At 50.4% G+C, this 20,884-nt stretch overlaps 1 protein-coding gene and 1 long non-coding RNA gene across 6 annotated transcripts; one reads left to right on the forward strand and one right to left on the reverse strand.

Moving 5' to 3' along the window:
- The first annotated feature begins 877 nt into the window (after nucleotides 1–877).
- Nucleotides 878–9,206, forward strand: TAFAZZIN (tafazzin, phospholipid-lysophospholipid transacylase). Of its 4 annotated transcripts, XM_040265562.1 has the most exons (11): nucleotides 878–1,313; nucleotides 1,470–1,598; nucleotides 2,789–2,834; nucleotides 3,084–3,169; nucleotides 7,161–7,241; nucleotides 7,348–7,389; nucleotides 7,620–7,682; nucleotides 7,844–7,896; nucleotides 8,256–8,333; nucleotides 8,446–8,544; nucleotides 8,715–9,206. In XM_040265562.1, the coding sequence occupies exons 1-10, from the start codon at nucleotides 1,205–1,207 to the stop codon at nucleotides 8,542–8,544; spliced, it is 786 nt and encodes a 261-aa protein (XP_040121496.1). In that variant the 5' UTR covers nucleotides 878–1,204; the 3' UTR covers nucleotides 8,715–9,206. The 4 variants fall into 4 exon arrangements, with proteins under 4 accessions (XP_040121496.1, XP_040121495.1, XP_040121499.1 ...); XM_040265561.1 differs by having other exon boundaries at nucleotides 8,446–9,206; XM_040265564.1 differs by having other exon boundaries at nucleotides 891–1,285; nucleotides 8,446–9,206.
- Nucleotides 9,207–16,595: 7,389 nt separating this feature from the next.
- Nucleotides 16,596–20,765, reverse strand: LOC120881879. 2 transcript variants are annotated; one of them, XR_005725342.1, is made up of 5 exons: nucleotides 20,703–20,764; nucleotides 20,326–20,345; nucleotides 19,412–19,556; nucleotides 18,159–18,356; nucleotides 16,596–16,676 (listed from the first exon to the last, which is right to left on the reverse strand). It is a non-coding gene; the product is annotated as an uncharacterized LOC120881879 (long non-coding RNA). The 2 variants fall into 2 exon arrangements; XR_005725341.1 differs by having other exon boundaries at nucleotides 20,326–20,765.
- Between the last annotated feature and the right edge of the window lie 119 nt (nucleotides 20,766–20,884).

Raw genomic sequence — 20,884 nt, forward strand, 5'->3', positions numbered from 1 at the left:
TATCGAGCCCATCTTTGCAGGAAATGTTCCCTCGGTATCTTTAATTTTCTTGAAGAGATCTCTAGTCTTTCCCATTCTATTGTTTTCCTCTATTCCTCTGCATTGATCACTTAGGAAGGCTTTCTTATCTCTCCTTGCTATTCTTTGGAACTCTGCATTCAGATGGGTATATCTTTCCTTTTCTCCTTTGCCTTCGCTTCTCTTCTTTTCACAGCTATTTGTAAGGCCTCCTCAGACACACATTTTGCCTTTTTGCATTTCTTTTTCTTGGGGATGGTCTTAATCTCTGCCTCCTGTACAATGTCATGAGCCTCTGCCCATAGTTCTTCAGGCACTCTATCAGATCTAACCCCTTGAATCTATTGTCACTTCCACTGTACAACTGTAAGGGATTTGATTTAGTTCCTACCTGATTGGTCTACTGATTTTCCCTACTTTCTTCAATTTAAATCTGAATTTTGCAGTGTATGTAGATAATTATGTAAAAATTACATAGTGTAATAACATTACATATGGTACATTCATAAAATAATCTATATAATAAAAATGCTATAAAGTAGTTAATTCTATGTTAGATGAAATTAATGAAAACAAAGGGGAAAAAACTAAAAGGGCTCTGCCAACCTCGACCTTGAGTGGCGTCAGATAACCGTGCCAGGCAGCACGTTAGTCACGGAGACTTTTCCAAGGACGAACAAAGTAGACAAAAGGGAAGTGGACTCGGAAGTGGGGGCGGGGCTCGAGCCCCTCCTGCGCCGGAGCTTGGCGGGGCCGTGGCGTGGCGGGGCCAAGGCGCCCGTGAGCCTGTCATCGCTGCCATCGAGCGGCCTGAGAGCGTTTTGCGACAGTCGGCGGTCGAGCCCGGCGCCACCGCAGTCTCGCTTTCCGGCGGGTCTGCTGAGCTCGCGGCTAACGCCGCCATCAGCCCGGGCTCCTCAGTGCGCTCCCGGTTTTTTGCTTCCGGGACGGCTAGCGTGTGGCGCGAGAGCGAGGTCGGGGCCGGGCCCGCTTCAGGCCCGACCCGCGAGGTGACCTTGGTCGAGTGCCCTGTCGCGCCGAGCTGTGGCGCCCATCCGTGGGCTTTAGTGATCCGGCTCCCGAGCGGTTGAGGACGTAGACCTAGAGCGGCCCCTATAGGCTTGCCCCAGGGCAAGGGGAGCGCCGGGCCGCTGGGGGCTGTGGCGGAAGCTGGGTCGCGGGGGAGATGCCCCTCCACGTGAAATGGCCGTTCCCCGTGGTGCCGCCGCTCACCTGGACTCTGGCCAGCAGCGTCGTCATGGGCCTGGTGGGCACCTACAGCTGCTTCTGGACCAGTGAGTGGGCCCACAGCCGAGGCAGGGTCGGCCGCGTGGCTCCACGCCCAGCCAGAGTTGGGGTTCGGGGCGCTGGCAGGGGTTGGCTTGGTAGGGGGGAGCGCTGGGCCCCTGGGGAAAGAAGCCAAGATCCCTATCCTGCCCGTCTCCCCTCAGAGTGCATGAACCACCTCACCGTCCACAACAAGGAGGTGCTGTACGATCTCATCGAGAACCGAGGCCCAGCCACACCCCTCATCACGGTCTCCAATCACCAGTCGTGCATGGATGACCCTCATCTCTGGGGTACACGGGCCAGCGTGCTCAGCTTGGGGAGGCAAGGAGGGAACCTGGGTCAGGGCCAAACAAGCAGAACAAACTCCTCACAGGGCTCTTTGCCTGGCCCTCACACTCCTGTTTCTGGGGTGTCCTGCCCCAGGGATGAAAGTTTGATTTGTGGCCCCTTCAGCGTTCTCCTAGGTAGTGTGATTTGGAGAAGGCCTCTGGAATTTGGAGGGAGTGAGGAGATGACCACAAGGCAAGGTCTGACAGTTACTTTACTCTGAGCTATCAGGCCTGCGGGACCCTCCATTCTTTAAACTGTTAATGGTTTGGAAGAGCTTTGGGAATAAATCTGAGGAGCACAGGGTGTCCTGTTAAGCAAGGTCTGGGCTAGGGGCTGGAAGACCTGTGTTCTGGTTCCAGCTTTGCCTCAGGCTGGGTTTGTAGCCTTCGACCAGCCTCACTGGGGAGTCTAGAAGTTCTGCTGTGCTGACTTCACAGGGAGTTGCTTGGCTCCAATAACCCAGGTGGCTGCTGGCTACAGGGTTGTCCAGAGCTCCCACTGCTGGATGAGGACAGGCAGCTCATGGGGAACCATGTGGTCAATTCAGTCGTTCAGAGCACACACTTGCTGCTCTGGGCAGAAGATGGCCTGTAGGGTGCCAGAGGCAGATCCCAGGGACCAGGAGAAAGGTTTTAGTGCCATCCAGTCACCTGGACCAGGGTGGTGGCAGTGACAGTGGAGGGATAGTTAGAAGGATGTGCTGTGTGTGCATGTTTAGTCACTTCAGTCTTGTCTGACTCTGCGGCTCCATGGACTGCAGCGCACCAGGCTCCTCTGTCCATAGGATTCTCTAGGCAAGAATACTGGAGTGGGTTGTCATGCTCTCTTCCAAGGGATCTTCCCCACCCAGGGATCGAACCCCCATCTGCTGCATTGCAAGTGGATTCTTTAATGCTGAGTCAGCAGGGATGGGCAGCATTAGCATATATCAGGGAGGTAGGCAGGCCGGATGTGGTGACTACTAAGATATAGGGGGTGGAAGATGGAGGAGCCAGGGAGAACTTGGAGGTCCAGCTGAAGGGTCTGGAAGATAGCTCTTTGGGCTATAGGAAAATGTCCTTGTCCCTCATTCCCTGAAACAGGGTGACAGAAAGTGGTGCCCCCCCCTAGGTACAAGGTCAGTTGAGGCATGCAGCCTTCTCTCCTCCAGGGATCCTGAAACTCCGTCACATCTGGAACCTGAAGTTGATGCGTTGGTGAGGAGGAATGGACCCCCATGGTGGGCCCAGCAGGCCTTACCCATATGCCCAGATTGGCCCTCCTCCTGGCCTGCTCAGGAGGTGGTCTCCAGCAGTCCAGGCAGGGCCTGGGGTGGGACCCCACTGGCCCTCCTGTGCCTCCATTCTGCATTGCCGATGCTGTTAGGCAGCATGCTGGCGGGAGGAGGGTGGCAGGGAAGCAGGGTGCAGGGGGAGCCGGGGTGACTGCATCCATCCCCACTCCAGGACCCCCACAGCTGCAGACATCTGCTTCACCAAGGAGCTGCACTCACACTTCTTCAGCTTGGGCAAGTGTGTGCCCGTGTGCCGAGGTGAGCTGCTCCTCTACGAGGGGCTGTTGGGCTGCTGGGTGCCGGGGACACTTCTCTGGCCCTTCCAGGGGCAGGGAGACTGGTGGCAGTGTCTCTGGTTCAGCTGCACTGGGAGTTGAGGGACGCCGGTGGGACAGGCCACCTGGGTGCCAGGGTTGCAGGCACCTCATGCGGCTGCCTCACTCGCATGAGGCCCACCTCCATCATCTGGGAGGAGGGAGCAATGGTTTCTTGGAGAGCACCGATTTCCCTGTGAGTGCCAGAGGACTGGGTGCCCTGGGGCTCTGGCATTGGAGGTCAAGGAGACATTATCCACAGTTGCTTCTCGGGAGGCCGTTGCTAAGAGACGCACTGATGGCCATGTGGTGTCATCAGTCAGCGATGGTGGTGACACGTGCCAGAGGCTGTGAGTTTGTGAAAACAAACAGGCTTCTGTGTCGAGCTGTGTGACATGGAGTGAATACTCCGTACCTCTTTAGAGCTTCAGAAGGTCGGGGCCATTCGGATCCCCCTTCTCCAGAAAAAGGGGCTCGGAAAGAGAAAGCTGTGGGGTCAAGATCATAGGGCGAGAGGTGGCCAAGCCCGGATTCAAATCCAGCTTGCTTGTTCCTCTAGGGAAGTGGGATTTTTCCCGGCAGAGTATGAAAGGCAAGGCATCCTAGACCCAGGAAGCACATAGCAAACCCTGAAAGGGTACGTGACCAAGGCAGAAAATGTAGGTTGCGGGCTGCCTGTGAAGCTTCTAGAACAATTGTGCTAAGAATTTGATGTGCTTTCTTGTGTGGTTAAGAGAAAGAAAGAGCCCCCGGGCTGCAGTGTACCTGGTGGACAGAATCGGTGTCGAATGGAGGCCAGGAGCCTGGTTAGGGGCTGTCACGGTTCCTCTGGCGACAGGGCCTCTGGGGGTCACCACAGAGAGCCAGGGACCACGTGCTTTGGGCTGTGCTTTGGAGGTGGAGTTGCCAGGACTTGTTGATAGATTGGTCGTGGCCGGGGATGGGGGGCGAGGAGAAGAAAACTCAATGATGACACTAGGTGACAGCAGGTGCCAGGGAACCGCTGGGAGGATGGGACCAGTGACGAGCAGCAGGGCGTTGAGAGACCCTGTCACCCGAGGAGGGAACAATCCAGAGACAGTGTGACGTGCCATTCTGGAACTCTAAAAGATCCTGGGAACTCTGGTGCAAACGACGTCAGCCACACAGAAATGAGAGTGTAGAAGGGGAGAGAAGGGACCAGGACAGCCCCTTACCACAGTGGAGACATAAGCCCCCAGCACAGCAGGGAGCAAAACAGGGCTCCTGGCTATTGTGGAAGCTTCCGGTGATCCTGGAGAAGCCACTTCCCTGGACTGACAGCCACCAGAGCTGCGGGAGTGGTGAGGAGGGGCCCTGCAAGGGGGGGGCTACTCCTCCCGGAAGTTGGGGTGTAAGGAGGAAGTTAACCAGAGGGTGTTCGAGGTCAGGGGAAACCTTATTGCTAGTAGTGGAAATGGTAATGATGGTTTGGCTCAGTCGGAAAAAAATCTGCCTGCAATGTAGGAGATCTGGGTTCAATCCCTGGGTTGGGAAGAGCCTCTGGAGAAGGAAATGGCAATCTGCTCCAGTATTCTTGCCCAGAGAATCCCATGGACAGAGGAGCCTGGCGGGCTACAACCCATGGGGTTGCAAGAGTCAGACATGACTTGGTGACTAAACCATCACCATCCAATAAAAAGTTGCAGTGCCCACCCCTCAGGTCTGCAGACTTACTTACTCCCCAGAGACCCCTGCCTGGAACACTCTCTTTTTTGCTGCATTTGGAGGCAACTTCATCTCCCCAAAATACAAGCAGAGGCCCCAGTGTCATGGCAGTTGACCGTGGTATCCATCATGCACTGCTCTGAGTGATGCTGATGCTACTCGGGTACTCTGTCTTGAGTCTCAGTCCCTCCTTTCTGTGACCTCAGGGGCTTTCCGTGTCCACTTCTACCCTCGTTCTTCTTTTTGACCTGTATCTACATTTTAGGGTACAATAAAAGCAGCAAGTGCAGTCTTATTCCTAAGCACCTTCTGGTGAGAGAATACGGGAAGGGACAAGCTGTCAAATGCATTGGTCGTGCAGTAAAAGCCTAACAACTGAATCAAAGGAAGTACCCAGTATACTTTGCTTCTGTGTTCCATAAAATTTCCTCCCCACCTCGTGCTAGGATGTGAAGTGTCAAAGTGATCTTGCACAAGCCATGCAAATGAGTAGAAATAGCATTTGTAAAAGCTAAACATCCTGAAGGGTTGCTCCACAAGCATAGAATTTTAAAATTTCGATTGCGAGCTGGAAGGCTGGTTCGCACCAGTCGGTTTTTGTCAAGCAGGAGCCTGTGCCTCTGAAGCCCAGCCCTAGCGGGTCGTGTGATCCCAAGTAGGGAACCCGCAGCTCTCACTTATGACACCCAGAGAAACTGCAGTGGGTGACTGCTCCCCAACTCCAGTCCCTGAGGGAGCTGCTGGGCCGTTTCCATGTGGATCGGGTTGAGACCCTTGGATCCCTATCTAGCACCTTCCAAAGACTTGGCCTTGTAGAGAGGAGGTTGGAAGTCCATTTCTTAGGGCATCGGCTCAGGTAGTCCTACCATCCCTCTGTCCGTGTCTCCCTGTTTGTTTTATTTTTCTTGGTCATGCCACAGGGCAAGCAAGATCTTACTTCCCTGACCAGGAATGCACCTGCACCCCCTGCAGTGGGTGGTGTGGAATCTCAGCCACTGGGCCACCAGGGAAGCCCCAACTCTCCCCCTTTGTGTTGTGGCTCTCTACTCCTCACTTGATGAGATAAGGATATTTACCCCTCTTTTTCAGCCTCCCTCTTTCTCGGTCTCTGTCCACTCTCCGGACAAGCTTGGCAAGCAAGGTTTTTACTGTGTGTGGGCACAGATTGTCCCCATGTGATGCCCAAGTCGAGAGCCAGCAGTTGTGTCTGGGTTATTGCTGACTGCTGGGCCACTTGGGGCCAGTGTCACAGTCTCGGGGCATCTCTGAGGCAGTGTTGCCAGCATCAGGGACGGCTCAAACACAACGTTTTCCATGTAGCAGATTTGACTTTTCCCCAACTCTCAGTGACACTGTGAGTCAAAGTCACTCAGCCGTGTCCAACTCTTTGCAATCCCATGGACTATAAAGTCCGTGGAATTCTCCAGGCCAGAATACTGGAGTGCGTAAGCCATTCCCTTCTCAAGGAGGTCTTCCCAGCCCAGGGATTGAACCCAGGTCTCCCACATTACAGGTGGATTCTTTACAAAGGGTGACTCGAGTTTTCAAGGGGCGCCCTTCGAGGAAGGGGAGAGCAGGAGGGAGGGACGGCAGAGGCTGAGGACTCAGGCGAGGCTCAGAGGCCCCTGAGGGGTGCCTGTGGGAACTGGTCTGTAAGAGACCCTGGGGAAAGGCTTGCTGTGCAGAACCTTGGGCCCCAGTGAGACTAGAGATCACAAATAGCCTTGCTTTGCTTCTGCAGGTTCCTCTGGGCCAGTGGCAGCCGCTAGTAGGCTTGCCCCTGGACTAGCTCGTCCCAAGGCTCCAAGAGCCCAACTGTGGAAGCAGGGGCAGGGAGGACAGTAATCAGTTTGGGGGTCCGAGAGGGCACACACTGCAGGTATCTGACCACAGCCGGAGTTGCTCAGGGGACGCAGCTGTGCTGGGACTGATGGGCAGAAGGCGGGGTCATAGATGGGTCATAAGGAAGTAAGGGAAGTCGCTTAGTCGTGGCTGACTTTGCGATCCCATGGACTGTAGCCCGCCAGGCTCCTCCGCCCATGGAATTTTTCAGGCAAGAGTACTGGAGTGGGTTGCCATTTCCTTCTCCGGGGGATCTTCCCGACCCAGGGATTGAACCCAGGTCTCCTGCGTTGCAGGCAGACACTTTACCATCTGAGGTGTTCGCATGGACCAGGCCCTGGGGGTGAAGTGGAGGAGGGGGGTCCTGGGACAACTGAGACTGACGGAGGAGACTTTCTCATTGGCAGGAGATGGCGTCTACCAGAAGGGAATGGATTTCATTTTGGAGAAGCTCAACCACGGGGACTGGGTGCACATCTTCCCAGAAGGTCAGTGGCGCTAGCAGGGTTGCAACTCACTCGAGGATCTGGATGGGACTGCCCCCATCCCCTCCCAGTAGCCCCTAAGCTGCGAGTCCATCCTGTCTCTCAACAGGGAAAGTGAACATGAGCTCTGAGTTCCTCCGCTTCAAGTGGGGTAAGAGCCACTAGTCCTTGCTGGCTGGGTGGGACCCAGGCACGTGGGGCAGATGACTGTGATCTTTGTCACAGAAGGGGGACGGGCCCAGACCAAGGCCAGCCTGGAAGAGGAGCTGGCCCAGGGCAGCTTCTTTGAATGGGGTTGCAGGGAGGGCAGGAGTGGCCCTGTCCACAGGCTGGCACCAAAATGCCGCTCATGCCAATGTTTCTGCCTCTCCCCCCGGGCAGGAATAGGTCGCCTGATCGCCGAATGTCATCTCAATCCAATCATCCTGCCCCTGTGGCATGTTGGTGAGCCTCCCTCTCGGGCCACCGCTGCAGCCCAGGGAGAGGGGCTTTGCACAGTGGTCTTGTGGGATGGGTCTCCTCTGGGTGGTCAAGTCAGGGTACCTGGACTGCCCTGCTCCACCCCCCCACACCTGCACCCTGGCTCTCTGTCTGCTGTGCTGCAGGAATGAACGATGTCCTTCCTAACAGTCCACCCTACTTCCCCCGCTTTGGGCAGGTAGGTAGGGCCACCGATCATGTCTGTCTGTCTGTCTGTCTGTCTGTCTGTCTTCCCTCTGCCCTATGACTCCCACACTGCACCACCGAGCCCAGATTCAAGAGGGACTGGGCTTGCAGCAGAGGGAACAGAGTGAAGCAGAGACAAGGGGTGGTTTCCTGGCACCACGGCCAGGGCGAGGGCAGGATAGGGATGACTTGGGCATGGACCCCAGGACTGGCTTGGATGTCACTGAGCCCGACCACCCTGTTTTAAAGCAGGAGGGTGGACCTAAGGGGGTACTCAGCATCTTAGTGCTGGGGTAGTGGGCACCCCACCCCCCGCTCCTGTCAACCCACTGGTGGCTGGTCTTCCCACAGAAAATCACCGTGCTGATTGGCAAGCCCTTCAGCGCCCGGCCTGTGCTTGAACGGCTGCGGGCAGAGAACAAGTCAGCAGTGAGTTTCTCCTTGGGGCTGTCCTTGCCCGTCCCAGTGCCCTTGGCTTCCTCAGGTACCCTGGGCGAAGCTCCCTGAGGACTGCGTGGCAGCCCCAGTCCTTCACCCTCAGGTGGAGATGCGCAAAGCCCTGACGGACTTCATCCAAGAGGAATTCCAGCGCCTGAAGAGCCAGGCAGAGCAGCTCCACAACCACCTACAAGCCAGATAGGTGCCATCCCACCTAGACCCGGGTCCAGCTGCCTTTTGGACTGGGAGGGGGTGGCTAGGCCTGGGCAAGACACAGCTCTGGGACCCCTCCCAGCTCTCTCAGCGTTGCCTTTGGGTGCTGGGCTGGGGGATGGACTGATGCTCGGAGCTCAGATATGGTCCTTTTGACAGATTGGTGCATAACCCTTCCAGGGTTCCCCCTCCGAGTGGGCGAGCATTGTAGCACCTCTGGTTTTGCCACTGAAAGAAGGCTCTCAGCTGCTCCTCGCACTTGGCCACGCAGGGAGGAAAGACCTTTAGGTGGGGGGCCCTGTGCTCTTTGACCTGCAAGCTGTTTTCTCCCAGAGCTGGGGACTGGAAGGAGGGCCTGATCCAGCAGGGCACTGGAAGGAGGAGCCCTGATCTCACCGCTTCCTCAGGGATAGCCATCAGCCATGTCTTCCTTCTGCCTGTGCTCCCTGCAGGCATGGGAGCCTCAGGCAGGGCCCAGCCCTGGGCTGCAGGTGGAAGAGCTGCCCTTTTCTATAAGGGGAGCCAGGTCCAATGGGGCCTAAGACCCGGCCCCTCGCTGGGGCCCACTGTTCTTTCTGCCTCCCTGGCATCACTTGAATCCCCTTGTTGTTTTATAAACTATCAATAAAGGATTTATGTTGTGCTCTTTTACCTCTGGCCTCTCGGTAGGGGTGGGGCTGGGAGGTGACCCTCTGGACCAGAAGGCTGGCCCCTGAGAGCTCTGGGCACGTCAACAGCACTTGACTGGACAGGCTCTCAGTGGGCACCAGCCACTGAAGACTTCCATCCTTGTCTGCAATCCCCATGCAGCCTGACAATAGTAGGGCTTCATCTCATTCTGCAAATGGTGCAGCATGAGGTTAATGGATTTGATTCAGAACCTAAAGTTTGCAAGGCAGGGAGAAGCAAGTAGCAATTCAGTCCTCAGGCTGGTTCCCAAGGCAGAGGTGGTCTCTGAAGCTCCCAGTGAGCCGCTGCAAACTACACGTGCTGTGATGAGAGGTGGGAAGGGGGACAGCTTGACTGAGTTTGGAGCTCTGGGTGGGAGGAAAGGTAGGAGGATCCAGGGCGGTGGCACTCCTGGCAGAAGGGAAATCCTCTTGAGAGAAAAGCCAGCTCTGTTTAGGGCTCCAGTTTGTCCACAGGTGGCGGTTCAGTTGTTAAGTTGTGTCTGACTCTCTGACCCCATGGACCGCAGCACACCAGGCTTCCTTGTCCTTCACTGTCTCCCAGAATTTGCTCAAATTCATGTCCATTGAGTCAATAATGCTATCCAACCATCTCACCATCTGCCACCCTCTTCTCCAGTCCTCAATCTTTCCCAGCATCAGGGTCTTTTCCAGAGTCAGCTCTTTGCATCAGGTGGCCAAAGTGTTGGAGCTTCACCTTTAGCATCAGTCCGTCCAATGAGTATTCAGGGTTGGTTTCCTTTAGGATTGACTGTTTCCTTTACTTTTTCCTTCACTTTTCCTTGACTTTTTTCCTTTAGGATCAAGTGCCTTGATCTTGCAGTTCAAGGGACTTTCAAGAGTCTTCTCCAGCACCACAGTTCAAAAGCATCAGTTCTTCAGTGCTCAGCCTTCTTTGTGGTCCAACTCTCACCTCTATGTATGACAACTGGAAAAACCACAGCTTTGACTATACAGACTTTGTTGGCAAAGTGATGTCTGCTTTTTAATATGCTGTCTAGGTTGGTCATAGCTTTCCTTCCAAGGAGCAAGGATCTTTTAATTTCATGGCTGCAGTCACCATCTGCAGTGATTTTGGAGCTCCCCCCACCCCCGCCAAATAAAGTCTGTCACTGCTTCCACTTTTTTTCCTTCTATTTACCATGAAGTGAAGGGACTAGATGCCATGATCTTAGTTTTTTGAATGTTGAGTTTTAAGCCAGTTTTTTCATTCTCTTTCACCCTCATGAAGAGGCTCTTTAGTTCCTATTCACTTTCTGCCATTAGTGAAGTTCATCGCTCAGTCGGGTCCAACTCTTTCTGACCCCATGAACTGCAGCACGCCAGGCCTCCCTGTCTATCACCAATTCCCAGAGTTTACTCAAACTCATGTCTGTTGAGTTGGTAATGCCATCCAACCATCTCATCCTCTGCCGTCCCCTTCTCCTCCTGCCCTCAATCTTTCCCAGCATCAGGGTCTTTTCCAATGAGTCAGCTCTTCACATAAGGTGGTCAAAGTATTGGAGTTTCAGCTTCAACATCAGTCCTTCCAATGAACACACAGGACTGATCTGCTTTAGGATGGACTGGTTGGATCTCCTTGTAGTCCAAGGCACTCTCAAGAGTCTTCTGCAGCATCACAGTTCAAAAGCATCAATTCATCAGTGCTCAGCTTTCTTTATAGTCCAACTCTCACATCCATACATGACTACTGGAAAAACCATAGCCTTGACTAGACAGACCTTTGTGGACAAAGTAATGTCTTTGCTTTTTAATATGCTGTCTAGGTTGGTCATAACTTTCCTTCCAAGGAGTAAGTCACCATCTGCAGTGATTTTAGAGCCCAAAAATGTAAAGTCAGCTACTATTTCCACTGTTGCCCCATCTATTTGTCATGAAGTGATGGGACTGGATACCATGATCTTAGTTTTCTGAATGTTGAGCTTTAAGCCAACTTTCTCACTCTCCTCTTTCACTTTCATCAAGAGTTTCTTTAGTTCTTCTTCACTTTCTGTCATAAGGGTGGTGTCATCTGCATATATGAGGTTAGCCATTAGTGAAAGTTGGACCCTAAAGAAGGCTGAGCACCGAAGAATTGATGCCTTCAAGTTGTGGAGCTGAGAAGACTCTTCAGAGTTCCTTAGTCTTCAAGGAGATCAAGCCAGTCAATCCTAAAGGAAATCAACCCTGAATACTCATTGAAAGGACTGATACTGAAGCTGAAACTCCAATACATTGGCCACCTGATACGAAGAGCTGACTCTCTGGAAAAGACCCCGATGCTGGGAAAAATTGAGGGAAGGAGGAGAAGGGGGCAACAGAAGATGAGATGGTTGGTTAGTACCACCAACTGAATGGACACGAGTTTCAAGAAACTCCGGGAGATAGTGAAGGATAGGGAAGCCTGGCATGCTGCGGTCTATAGGGTCGCAAAGAGTTGGACATGACTTAGCAACTGAACAACAACGGGATAAAACATAAACCCTTGTAAACATTAAAAAAAAAAAAGAACATAAATCCTTGTGGCTCAGCTGGTAAAGAATCCACCTGCAACGTGAGAGACCTGGGTTCAATCCCTGGGTTGGGAAGATCACCTGGAAAGGGGAAAGGCTACCCACTCCAGTATTCTGGCCTGGAGAATCCCATGGACTGTATAGTCCATGGGGTTGCAAAGAGTCAGACATGACTGAGAGACTTTCACTTGTAGGAAAAAACAGACTGTCAGCCAGTTTGCATCTGCATAGGTCCAAATGTAACATCCCCTTTTCATGTATATGTTTTATATTCATTTTGACAGACATCAACTATTTCATGAAGAGTTCTGATTTGATACCCTACATAAATGTTCCATTTTCCCATGTGGTTGTGTTTTAAATTATTTATTAATTTAATTTTTGGTTGCACTGGGTCTTCATTGCTGCCAGAGCAGGTGGTTACTCTCTAGTTGTGCACAAGTTTCTCATTGTGGTGTTTTCTCTTGTTGTGGAGCACAGGTCTCAGTGCATGACCTTCAGTAGTTGCAGTACAGGAGTTGTGGCTCAGTAGTTATGTCACATGGGCCTAGTTACTCTGGTGCATGTGGGATCTTCCTGGACCAGGCATCGAACCTGTGTCGCCTGCATTGGCAAGTGGATTCCTATCCACCATACCACCAAGGAAGTCTCATGTTCAGTCTTAGAAAACTTGGAACAAAATGAGGTGAAAGTCAGCTTTTGGTTTTTCTATGTGGAGAGTCCTAATAACAGAGAATAATGACAGTGTTGTTTCCTTCTTTACAAGTATTCTACTTTTGATTTCATTTGTCTAACTGCTTTGGTACCACTTCTAGCTTCTGGAACTGAAAGAAAACCTGAAATAATTTATACCCAAATTTTTGGAAACAAGGTTTTAGAAAGTTTCCCAGTTATAAGATCAACATGTATAAAAATCAGTTGTATTTACATACATACACCAGCAACAAAAAATTAGAAAGTATAGTTTAAGACACCATTTACAAAAGTTACAAGGTAACTAGGAATCTCACAAAAGATGTGAAAGATCTACAAAAGGAAAATCATAACATTTTATGGAAAGGTATTAAAGAAGACCTAAGTAAATGGAGAGTGATCCCATGTTCATGAGTAGGAATACTTTATATAGTAAATATGTCAGTTCTCCAGAATTGATTTACAGATTAAATGTGATTCCAATCACAAGCTAATCAGGTTTCAGACAGACAGTTGCACACCCATGTTCATAACAGCATTACTCACAACAGCAAAAAGGAAACTCAAGGGTCCATCAACAGATGAATGGGTAAATAAACTGGGGTCATAACAAGGGAATATTATTCTCCATAAAAAGAAAGGAAATTCTGACATTGTGGCTGCATTGTGAATGAACCTTGAGAACATTACACTAAGTGAAATATGCCAAATACAAAAGACTACATGTAGTGTGATTCCATACATATGAGATCCCTAGAGTAGTCAAATTCATAGAGACAAAAAGTAGAATGGGTGACAGGGACTGGTGGAGGAGGGAATAGAGAAAAATAGTGTTTAGTGAAGACAGTTTTAGTTTGGGGTGGATGAGAATGTTCTGGCAACGGATGGAGGTGATGGTTGTAGAACAATGTGAATGTGCTTCATGCCCCAGAACTGGACAGTTAAAAATGGTTACAGTGGTAAAGTTTTAAATCACGACTATTTTACCACAATAAATCTTTTAAATAAAAAATGGCTAAAATGGTAGACTTTGTTATATACATTTTACCACAACTTTAAATAATCTAGCCAATATAATGAATTGATTCTAAAATCAATATGGACACACAATAGCCCAAGAACAGCCTCTTGAAAAAGGACAAGGTGGGAGGATTTGCCTTTTGGGGTATCAAAGTTTATTGTGAAGTTATAATTAAGACAGGGTGGTACTCAAGAGACAAACTGATTAGTGGAATGGAACAGGGAGCCAAAAACTGACCCACAGCTGTAAGGACACTTAATATAGAGCAAAATTGGTATTTCAAGACAGTGGGTAAAGGACATTTATCTCAAACAGTATTGGGACAATTGCAGCTCTCTTAAAGACACTTGATCCTTGCCTCACAACATACATGAAGAAAGTGAAAGGGTTAGTCACTCCGTCGTGTCCAACTCTTTGTGACCCCATGGACTGTAGCCTGCCAGGCTCCTGTGTCCATGGAATTCTCCAGGTGAGAATACTGGAGTGGGTTGCCATGCCCTTCTCCAGGGAATCTTCCCAACCCAAGGACTGAACCTGCATCTCTTACATCTCTTGCATTGGCATATGGGTTCTTTACCACTCACACCACCTGGGAAGCCCCACAACGTACATGAATGCATGGAAAACAAAGACAACTTCTAGAAGATAATGTAGGCAAATATTTCCATAATCTAGGGGCAGGGAAAGGCTTCTTAAAGAGGATATTAAAAACATGAGGGATTCCCTGGTGACTCAGTGGTAAAGAATCTTCCTGCAATGCAAGAGACGCAGGAGATGCAGGTTTGATCCCTGGGTTGGGAAGATCCCCTAGAGGAGGAAACGGCAACCCAGTCCAGTATTCTCGCCGGAAATATGCCATGGACAGAGGAGCCTCACAGGCTACAGTCCATGAGGTCACAAAGAGTCAGACATGGCTGAGCGACTGAGCACACATACAAAAAACATGAACCATCAAGAAGATGGTACATTTTACTACAGTAAAATTAAGACATTTTGTTCATCAGAAGACATCATGAAGAAAGTACAAGGTGGGGGGGGGCTTCCTTGGTGGCTCAGTGAGTGGTAAAGAATCTGCCTGCAATGCAGGAGACTTGGGTTCGATCTCTGGGTTGGGAAGAGCCCCTGGAGAAGGAAAAGGCTACCCACTCTAGTATACTGGTCTGGAGAATCTCACGAATAAATTACTATTTACCCACTCCAGAATTCTGGCCTGGAGAATTCCATGGACACAGGTCACAGAGTCAGACATGACTGAGTGCCTTTCACTTCACTTCATCCACTATTTATCCATGGATAAATCACTAAGATAAAGATAACCAATCCATAGAAAAATGGGACGATTGGTGTGAGCAGGCATTTCATTGAAGAGGAAACACAATGGCAGAGCTGAAAACATACATACTGTATAAGAACTTCCTGTAATTGCATTAACAAAGCACAATAAACTCAAGTGTTAGTTGCTCAGTTGTGTCCAACTCTTTGCAACCCCATGGACTATAGACCACCAGACTCCTCTGTCCATGGAATTCTCTAGGCCAGAATACTGGAGTGGGTTGCCATTCCCTTCTGCAGGGGATCTTCCCAACCCAGGGATTGAACCCGGGTCTCCCACGCTGCAGGCAGATTCTTTACTGTTTGAGCCATCACAGAAGCCTGGACATGAATTTGGGGGGACACTATTCAACCCAGTATATGCTAAGTTGCTTCAGTCAGTCAGACTCTTTGCAACCCTGTGGATTGTAGCCTGCCAGGCTTCATCTGTTCATGGGATTCTCCAGGCAAGAAAACTGGAGTGGGTTGCCATTTCCTTTTCCAGGGGTTCTTCCCAATGCAGGGATTGAACTTGCGTCTCTTACGTCTACTGCTTTGGTTGGTGGGTTCTTTACCACTAGCACCACCTGGGAAGCCTGTTCAACCCAGTGTATGTACCCTATGACCTGAGACACACACACATACACCTATGGAAATACACATACATGTGCACCATTAGGCAAATATATGTTTGCAGCAACACTAGCTGTGCTAGCTAAAGTGGGAAAATACTCAAATATCCCTCAACAGAAGGGCTCAATGACTGGCAGAATATCTGTCCAGAGGAACAGCAGTCATGTGGCTATTATGAAATCACTCACAGTAACCTCTGAATTTTGAGCACAGAATCTAGACACAAATATAATACTGAATAATTCCACTTATACAAAATCCCAGTGCAGACAAAACAAAACCAAGAGATGTCTGCCTGTCTGGTTCAATGGTCAGGATGTTTGTCCAAACTCAAATATTGAAATCTAATGCCTTAATGGTATTTATTAGGAGGTGGGGGCCTGGGAGACGTGCTCAGGTCATGAGCTCATGAGGGTGAAGTCCTCAAGATGGGATGAGTGTCCTCATCAAAGAGGCTCCAGTTTCTTCAGTCCTCCTACCCAGTGAGGATGCAATGAGAAGTCTGCAACTGGGAAGAAGACCCTCCCCCATGCTGATGGTACCTTGATCTCTGACGGCAAGCCTTGGTGAGCAATAAACTTCTGCTGTTTCTAAGTGCCACCGTCTGTGACACTTTGTCCCAGCACCCCAAACGGGCTGATACAATTGGTAAAGTTATGAAAAGCCAAGAGATGACCCCAAAAATCAGGTGCGTGCTCACTGCACCAGTGAGAAGGAAGTGATGGGAGGGGGATGAGGAGGTAGGCATTTGAATTCTTGACCTGGGCGATGCCAAGGCAAAGTTTGCTTTGCTAAGTCATTGCGCTGGACATCTGGATTTCTCAACTTTTCTTTTTCAGTCACACAAGGGGTGTGTGGGGGAAGGCAAGCCTGGGAGGACTGTGTGACGCCTGGGTGAGCGGGCTCAGGGTGTGGTCTCCACTTTGGGGAGCACTCCAGGTGACGTGGGCTGCAGGGGTGAAGTGGTGGCCCCCTTCACCTGTCTAATAGCAAGCACAGCATGGAGCTCAGGATTTTGTAAGCAACGTTCCATTGACGAGTCACTTGTGGTGAGGGTGCTGAAAGATTCCCACAGGGGGCCTGTGGGTGTCCTGATACCTGGACCCTGCCACTTGCAGTGTGTCTCCTGGCCGGCAATGGGCAAGGAGGGGTGCTCCTAAACGGAAGGAGACGGAATCATTGTGAACGAGAGGGCCATCGACCATGGCCCTGGAGACATCTTCCATCTGTAGGTCATTAAGAGCCTCCTGGCAAACCAAGGGACAGTAAGAAGCACCAGCATCTGCCAAGGGAAGAGGAAGACCAGGCATTGGTTTTACTCCATGAGGATGCTCCGATGCTCCCCATGTCCCCTGTGTGGGTCTACAAGCAGGATGATGCCATTTTGTCAAGCTCAAGTATCAGCAGACTGAGCACAAGACTGTTTAGGGGGGCATCCTGAAGTGGTCAACCTCTAAGAGAAAAAGGAATGATAAACAGCAAATTTAGACTAGCAATTACTTCTGGGGGGCGGGGAGGGGCAGGAGAAAGGGATTCGGGCAGAATGATTTTTGCCTAGGACCTGGCAGCACTCTGTGAAGTCTGGGGCGGGTGATGGGGGCTCCTTTTATTGTCTATTTCACATGCAATAATGTGATGTGTGTAATGTAAAGGTGATACGTGTCTATGCAACATAGGTAATCCACGCAGATTTTACACTGATATTACACTGATTTGGGGATGTGTCCAATATTGTATTAAAAGAAGACACAGAGATGGTGAGGGCCCAGGTGGGTTTTCATGAATAAATGCTTTCACCCCCAAAACAAAGCCACAGACAGAAGGTACTCATGGGTGCTGTCAATATTTACTGAAGGATTCAGCTTAGATGTCACCTTGTGGTCAAAGCAGACTCAGGTGGGCGCCCCTCTGTGTGCCTCCCTCCTGGCCCTGTGTGTCTCCCTTTTGAATATCCATCACCCTGGGCTGGGACCCCTGATGCCGCGTCTCCTGCTTCTGGAGGATTACCACTCCAGGGACCTGTGGGAACTGAGCAAAGAAGAAAAGCATCTGTGGGCCTCTGTAATGATGGGGGGCAGAAGACTGCTGGCCAGCAAAGTCACACCTTTGAGAAAATCTTTCCCTTGAAACTTGGACTTCAGTGATGCTGTGATGCCCTGTTTGGGTGGGTGGGTGGGGGCGGTCCCTGTTTTTTTTCCCCTTGGGGCACCAGGCTAAGCAGGATTGACAGACCAGGGGAATGCAACTGAGCCACTGGGCAGAGAGTGAGAGCACGGACGGGGAAGGACTCGAGCATGTGGACTCTGGTCTCTCCCTTCCCCATCCGCTGGCTACCCTGGCTCTGATCTCTCATTTCAGATGCTCCCAGGGCCCCTGCCACCACGCCACCTGCTCGAACATCAGCCCCACATCAATGCTGAGGCAGCGACTTCTGCAGTCTCTCTGGCTTCTTCCTCTGCCTCTCCATCACCTGGTCCAGCCCCATCACCTTCCTCCTAGACAAGGGCAGCAGCCTCTTGCTGGTCTCTTTTGCCACTCTCCCCACTTCATCCGTTCTGCTCCCACAGCCAAATCAGCCCTTTTAAACATGACAACTTAGATCATGGCCCTAAGCCTTCCAACCTCTCCTGGTCTTCTGGGGACACAGTGAGCTCCAACACAAAGCTCTCCCTGCAGCTGACTCAGACGTTGCCACTGAGGGGCCCCACAAACAACCCAAACTTAACTGTCCCCAACTTACCTCGTCTCCCAGTCCCCAACTTACCTCGTCTCCTAGTCCCCAACTCAGACAGATCCAAGAGCCACCTCCAGTCTCTGTCTTCTTCAATGATGGCAAGCCCACCTCCTTTCTTCAGCTCAACTGCCACTGTCATAGTTGAAGCCACATTTGTGACAACCATGATTACAATCTCCTAAGCAGTTGATGAGTAGAGGTGATCAGTGGTCTGTCAGCTCTGTGGGGCTGGGGGGGGAGTCACATAGATTGAATTCTGCCAAGGAGATGGTATTTGAGGGGCAGGGATGGCAGCAGCAGAGGCTGGACACTGTCCCAGTGTCCAGTTCCAAGTACCCACATCTTTGTAACCACAAATGGTGCTGCAAAAGCTCTCTTTGTGTGTGCTTGGCTGAGTATTTCTATTGAAAGTGAAAGTGAAATCACTCAGTCGTGTCTGACTCTTTGTGATCCCATGGACTGTAGCCTGCAAGGCTCCTCTGTCCATGGGATATTCCAGGCAAGAACACTGGAGTGGGATGCCATTTCCTTCTCCAGGGGATCTTCCTGACCCAGGTATTGAACCCAGGTCTCCCACACTGCAGGCCGACTCTTCACCACCTGAGCCACCATTTCTATTGAATGGATCCCTAAGAGGGAAACCGCTTAAAGGTCATACAGGTTTCAGTTTGTTAGATGCTGCCAAATTATCCTCTAAAAACAGTTCGACCAGTTGATATTTTCACCACCGTGTAGGCGAGACTATTCCCCAACATCCTTGCTGGCAACAGGCATGATCAAACTTTCATCTCCCCATATTTTTTATTATGAAAAATTGCAAACATATAGTGTTTTAGTCTCCCAGGGCTGCTATAAGAGATTACCACAAATGGGCAGGCTTCAACCAACAGAAATTTATTCTCTCCCAGTTCTGGAGGCTAGAAGTCCAAAGTCAAGGTGTAAACAGGGCTGTGTTCCCTCTGAAAGCTCTAGGGAAGAATTTCTCCCTGTCTCTTTCAGTTTCTGGTGGTTCCAGGAGCTCCTCAGTTTGTGGCTGCAAAACTCTGTCTCTACCATTGATTGGCCTTCCCTGTGTGTCTGTGTCTAAACTTCTCTCTACTTAGGAGGATACTAGTCATTGGATTTAGGGCCCACCCTACTCCAGCATGACCTTATTTGGATCACATCTAATTTCCAAATGAAGTGACATTTACAAGTTCTGGATAGACATGAATTTTAGGGGGATACTCTTCAACCCAGTACATGTATCAGTGTTAAAAAAAAAACAGCACCCATTTACTTACCCACTAGATTCCAATGGTCGCCAATATGAGAAATCAAAAATGGCACAGACAGGGACTTCCTCAGTGGTCCAGCAGTTAAGACTCTATGCTTCCAGTGCAGGGGATTTGGGTTTGATCCCTGGTTGGGGAACTAATACACCACCTGCTGCGTGGTATGGAAAAAAAAAAGAGGCATATAGCTAAAAAACATGACATTTTGATTCCACTTTTTTGACTTAGTATCAATAGACTGCTAGATTTCTTCTTTTTTTGATTTCTAGATTCTAATAAAAAAAATAGGTGTGCAACAAGCAACAAAGGTTTACTGTACACCATAGGTAACTATAGTCAATATTTTGTCAATATCACTAATGGAATACCTATAATGGAAAATTATCTGAAATATCTATAATGGAAAATAACCTAACAATAATAGATGTGTCTATTATAAAAATAACATATGTGTATAATAACCATGTAGCTGTGCACCTGAAACATTGTAAGTGTTTTGTATATGCTTTTGTAAGCACACACAAAAAATATATATTAAGAAAAAGAGGCACAGAGAAAGATGAAAGTCTCCCAGTTCATTTGAGGTGGTTTCTCACACCTTCTGGCTCTAGTTGTCTCTTTCCTCTCCTGAAGGCAAACTTCGAGAAAGGAACAATCAACACTGTGTCTCCACTTCCTCACAATGACATCGCTCTTACCAAACTGGTGTTGCGAAGTACAAGAAAATTTTCTGTCCTCATCTTACATGCTCCTGGCAGCAGTCGAGACTGACGTTGTTAATCACGGCGTCCTTGAAAATTCCCAGGGTTTTCCCCCTCCTCCTTGATGCTCCTCTCCGATCTCTCTTCTGATCCTCCTCCCTGCCCCTAGTAAGTGCTGGTGTTTCTCTGGACGCTCTCCTGGGCGTCCTCTTCTTTCCTTACCTGTATAAGGGAGGGTCCAACTGCGGGAAAAAGAAAGCCCCCTTGCTATTCTAAGCATTCAGTTCAGTCACTCAGTCGGGTCCGATTCTTTGCGACCCCATGGACTGCAGCACGCCAGGCCTCCCTGTCCATCACCAACTCCCGGACTCATGTCCATCGAGTCGGTGATGCCATCCAACCATCTCAACCTCTGTCGTCCCCTTCTCCTCCCGCCTTCAGTCTTTCCCAGCATCAGGGTATTTTCCAAAGGACTCAGTTATTCGCATCAGGTGGCCAAATAACTGACTCACTGGAAAAGACCCTGATGCTGAAGTTTTAAAACAGGGAGACGGTAAGCCGTGAGTGCGGGGACTAGCGGAGCCCACCCCGCCCAGTACCTTCTGCTGGGTCCCAGCCGCCAGCATCCGCAGATTGGCAGGCGGGCTGTGGGAACCAGAGGAGCGCTGCCCCGCCCTCCTTAACTATTTGGAGCATGCGCGCCCGGAGACACGTACAGCCAACCAGCGAAAAGGAGCGGCTATGAGTGACAGCCACATCGTTCAATCACCTGAGAGTCTGG

The sequence above is a fragment of the Oryx dammah genome, unplaced genomic scaffold, assembly GCF_014754425.2.
Source record: "Oryx dammah isolate SB20612 unplaced genomic scaffold, SCBI_Odam_1.1 HiC_scaffold_23, whole genome shotgun sequence".
In the NCBI taxonomy this organism is placed as follows: Eukaryota; Metazoa; Chordata; class Mammalia; order Artiodactyla; family Bovidae; genus Oryx; species Oryx dammah.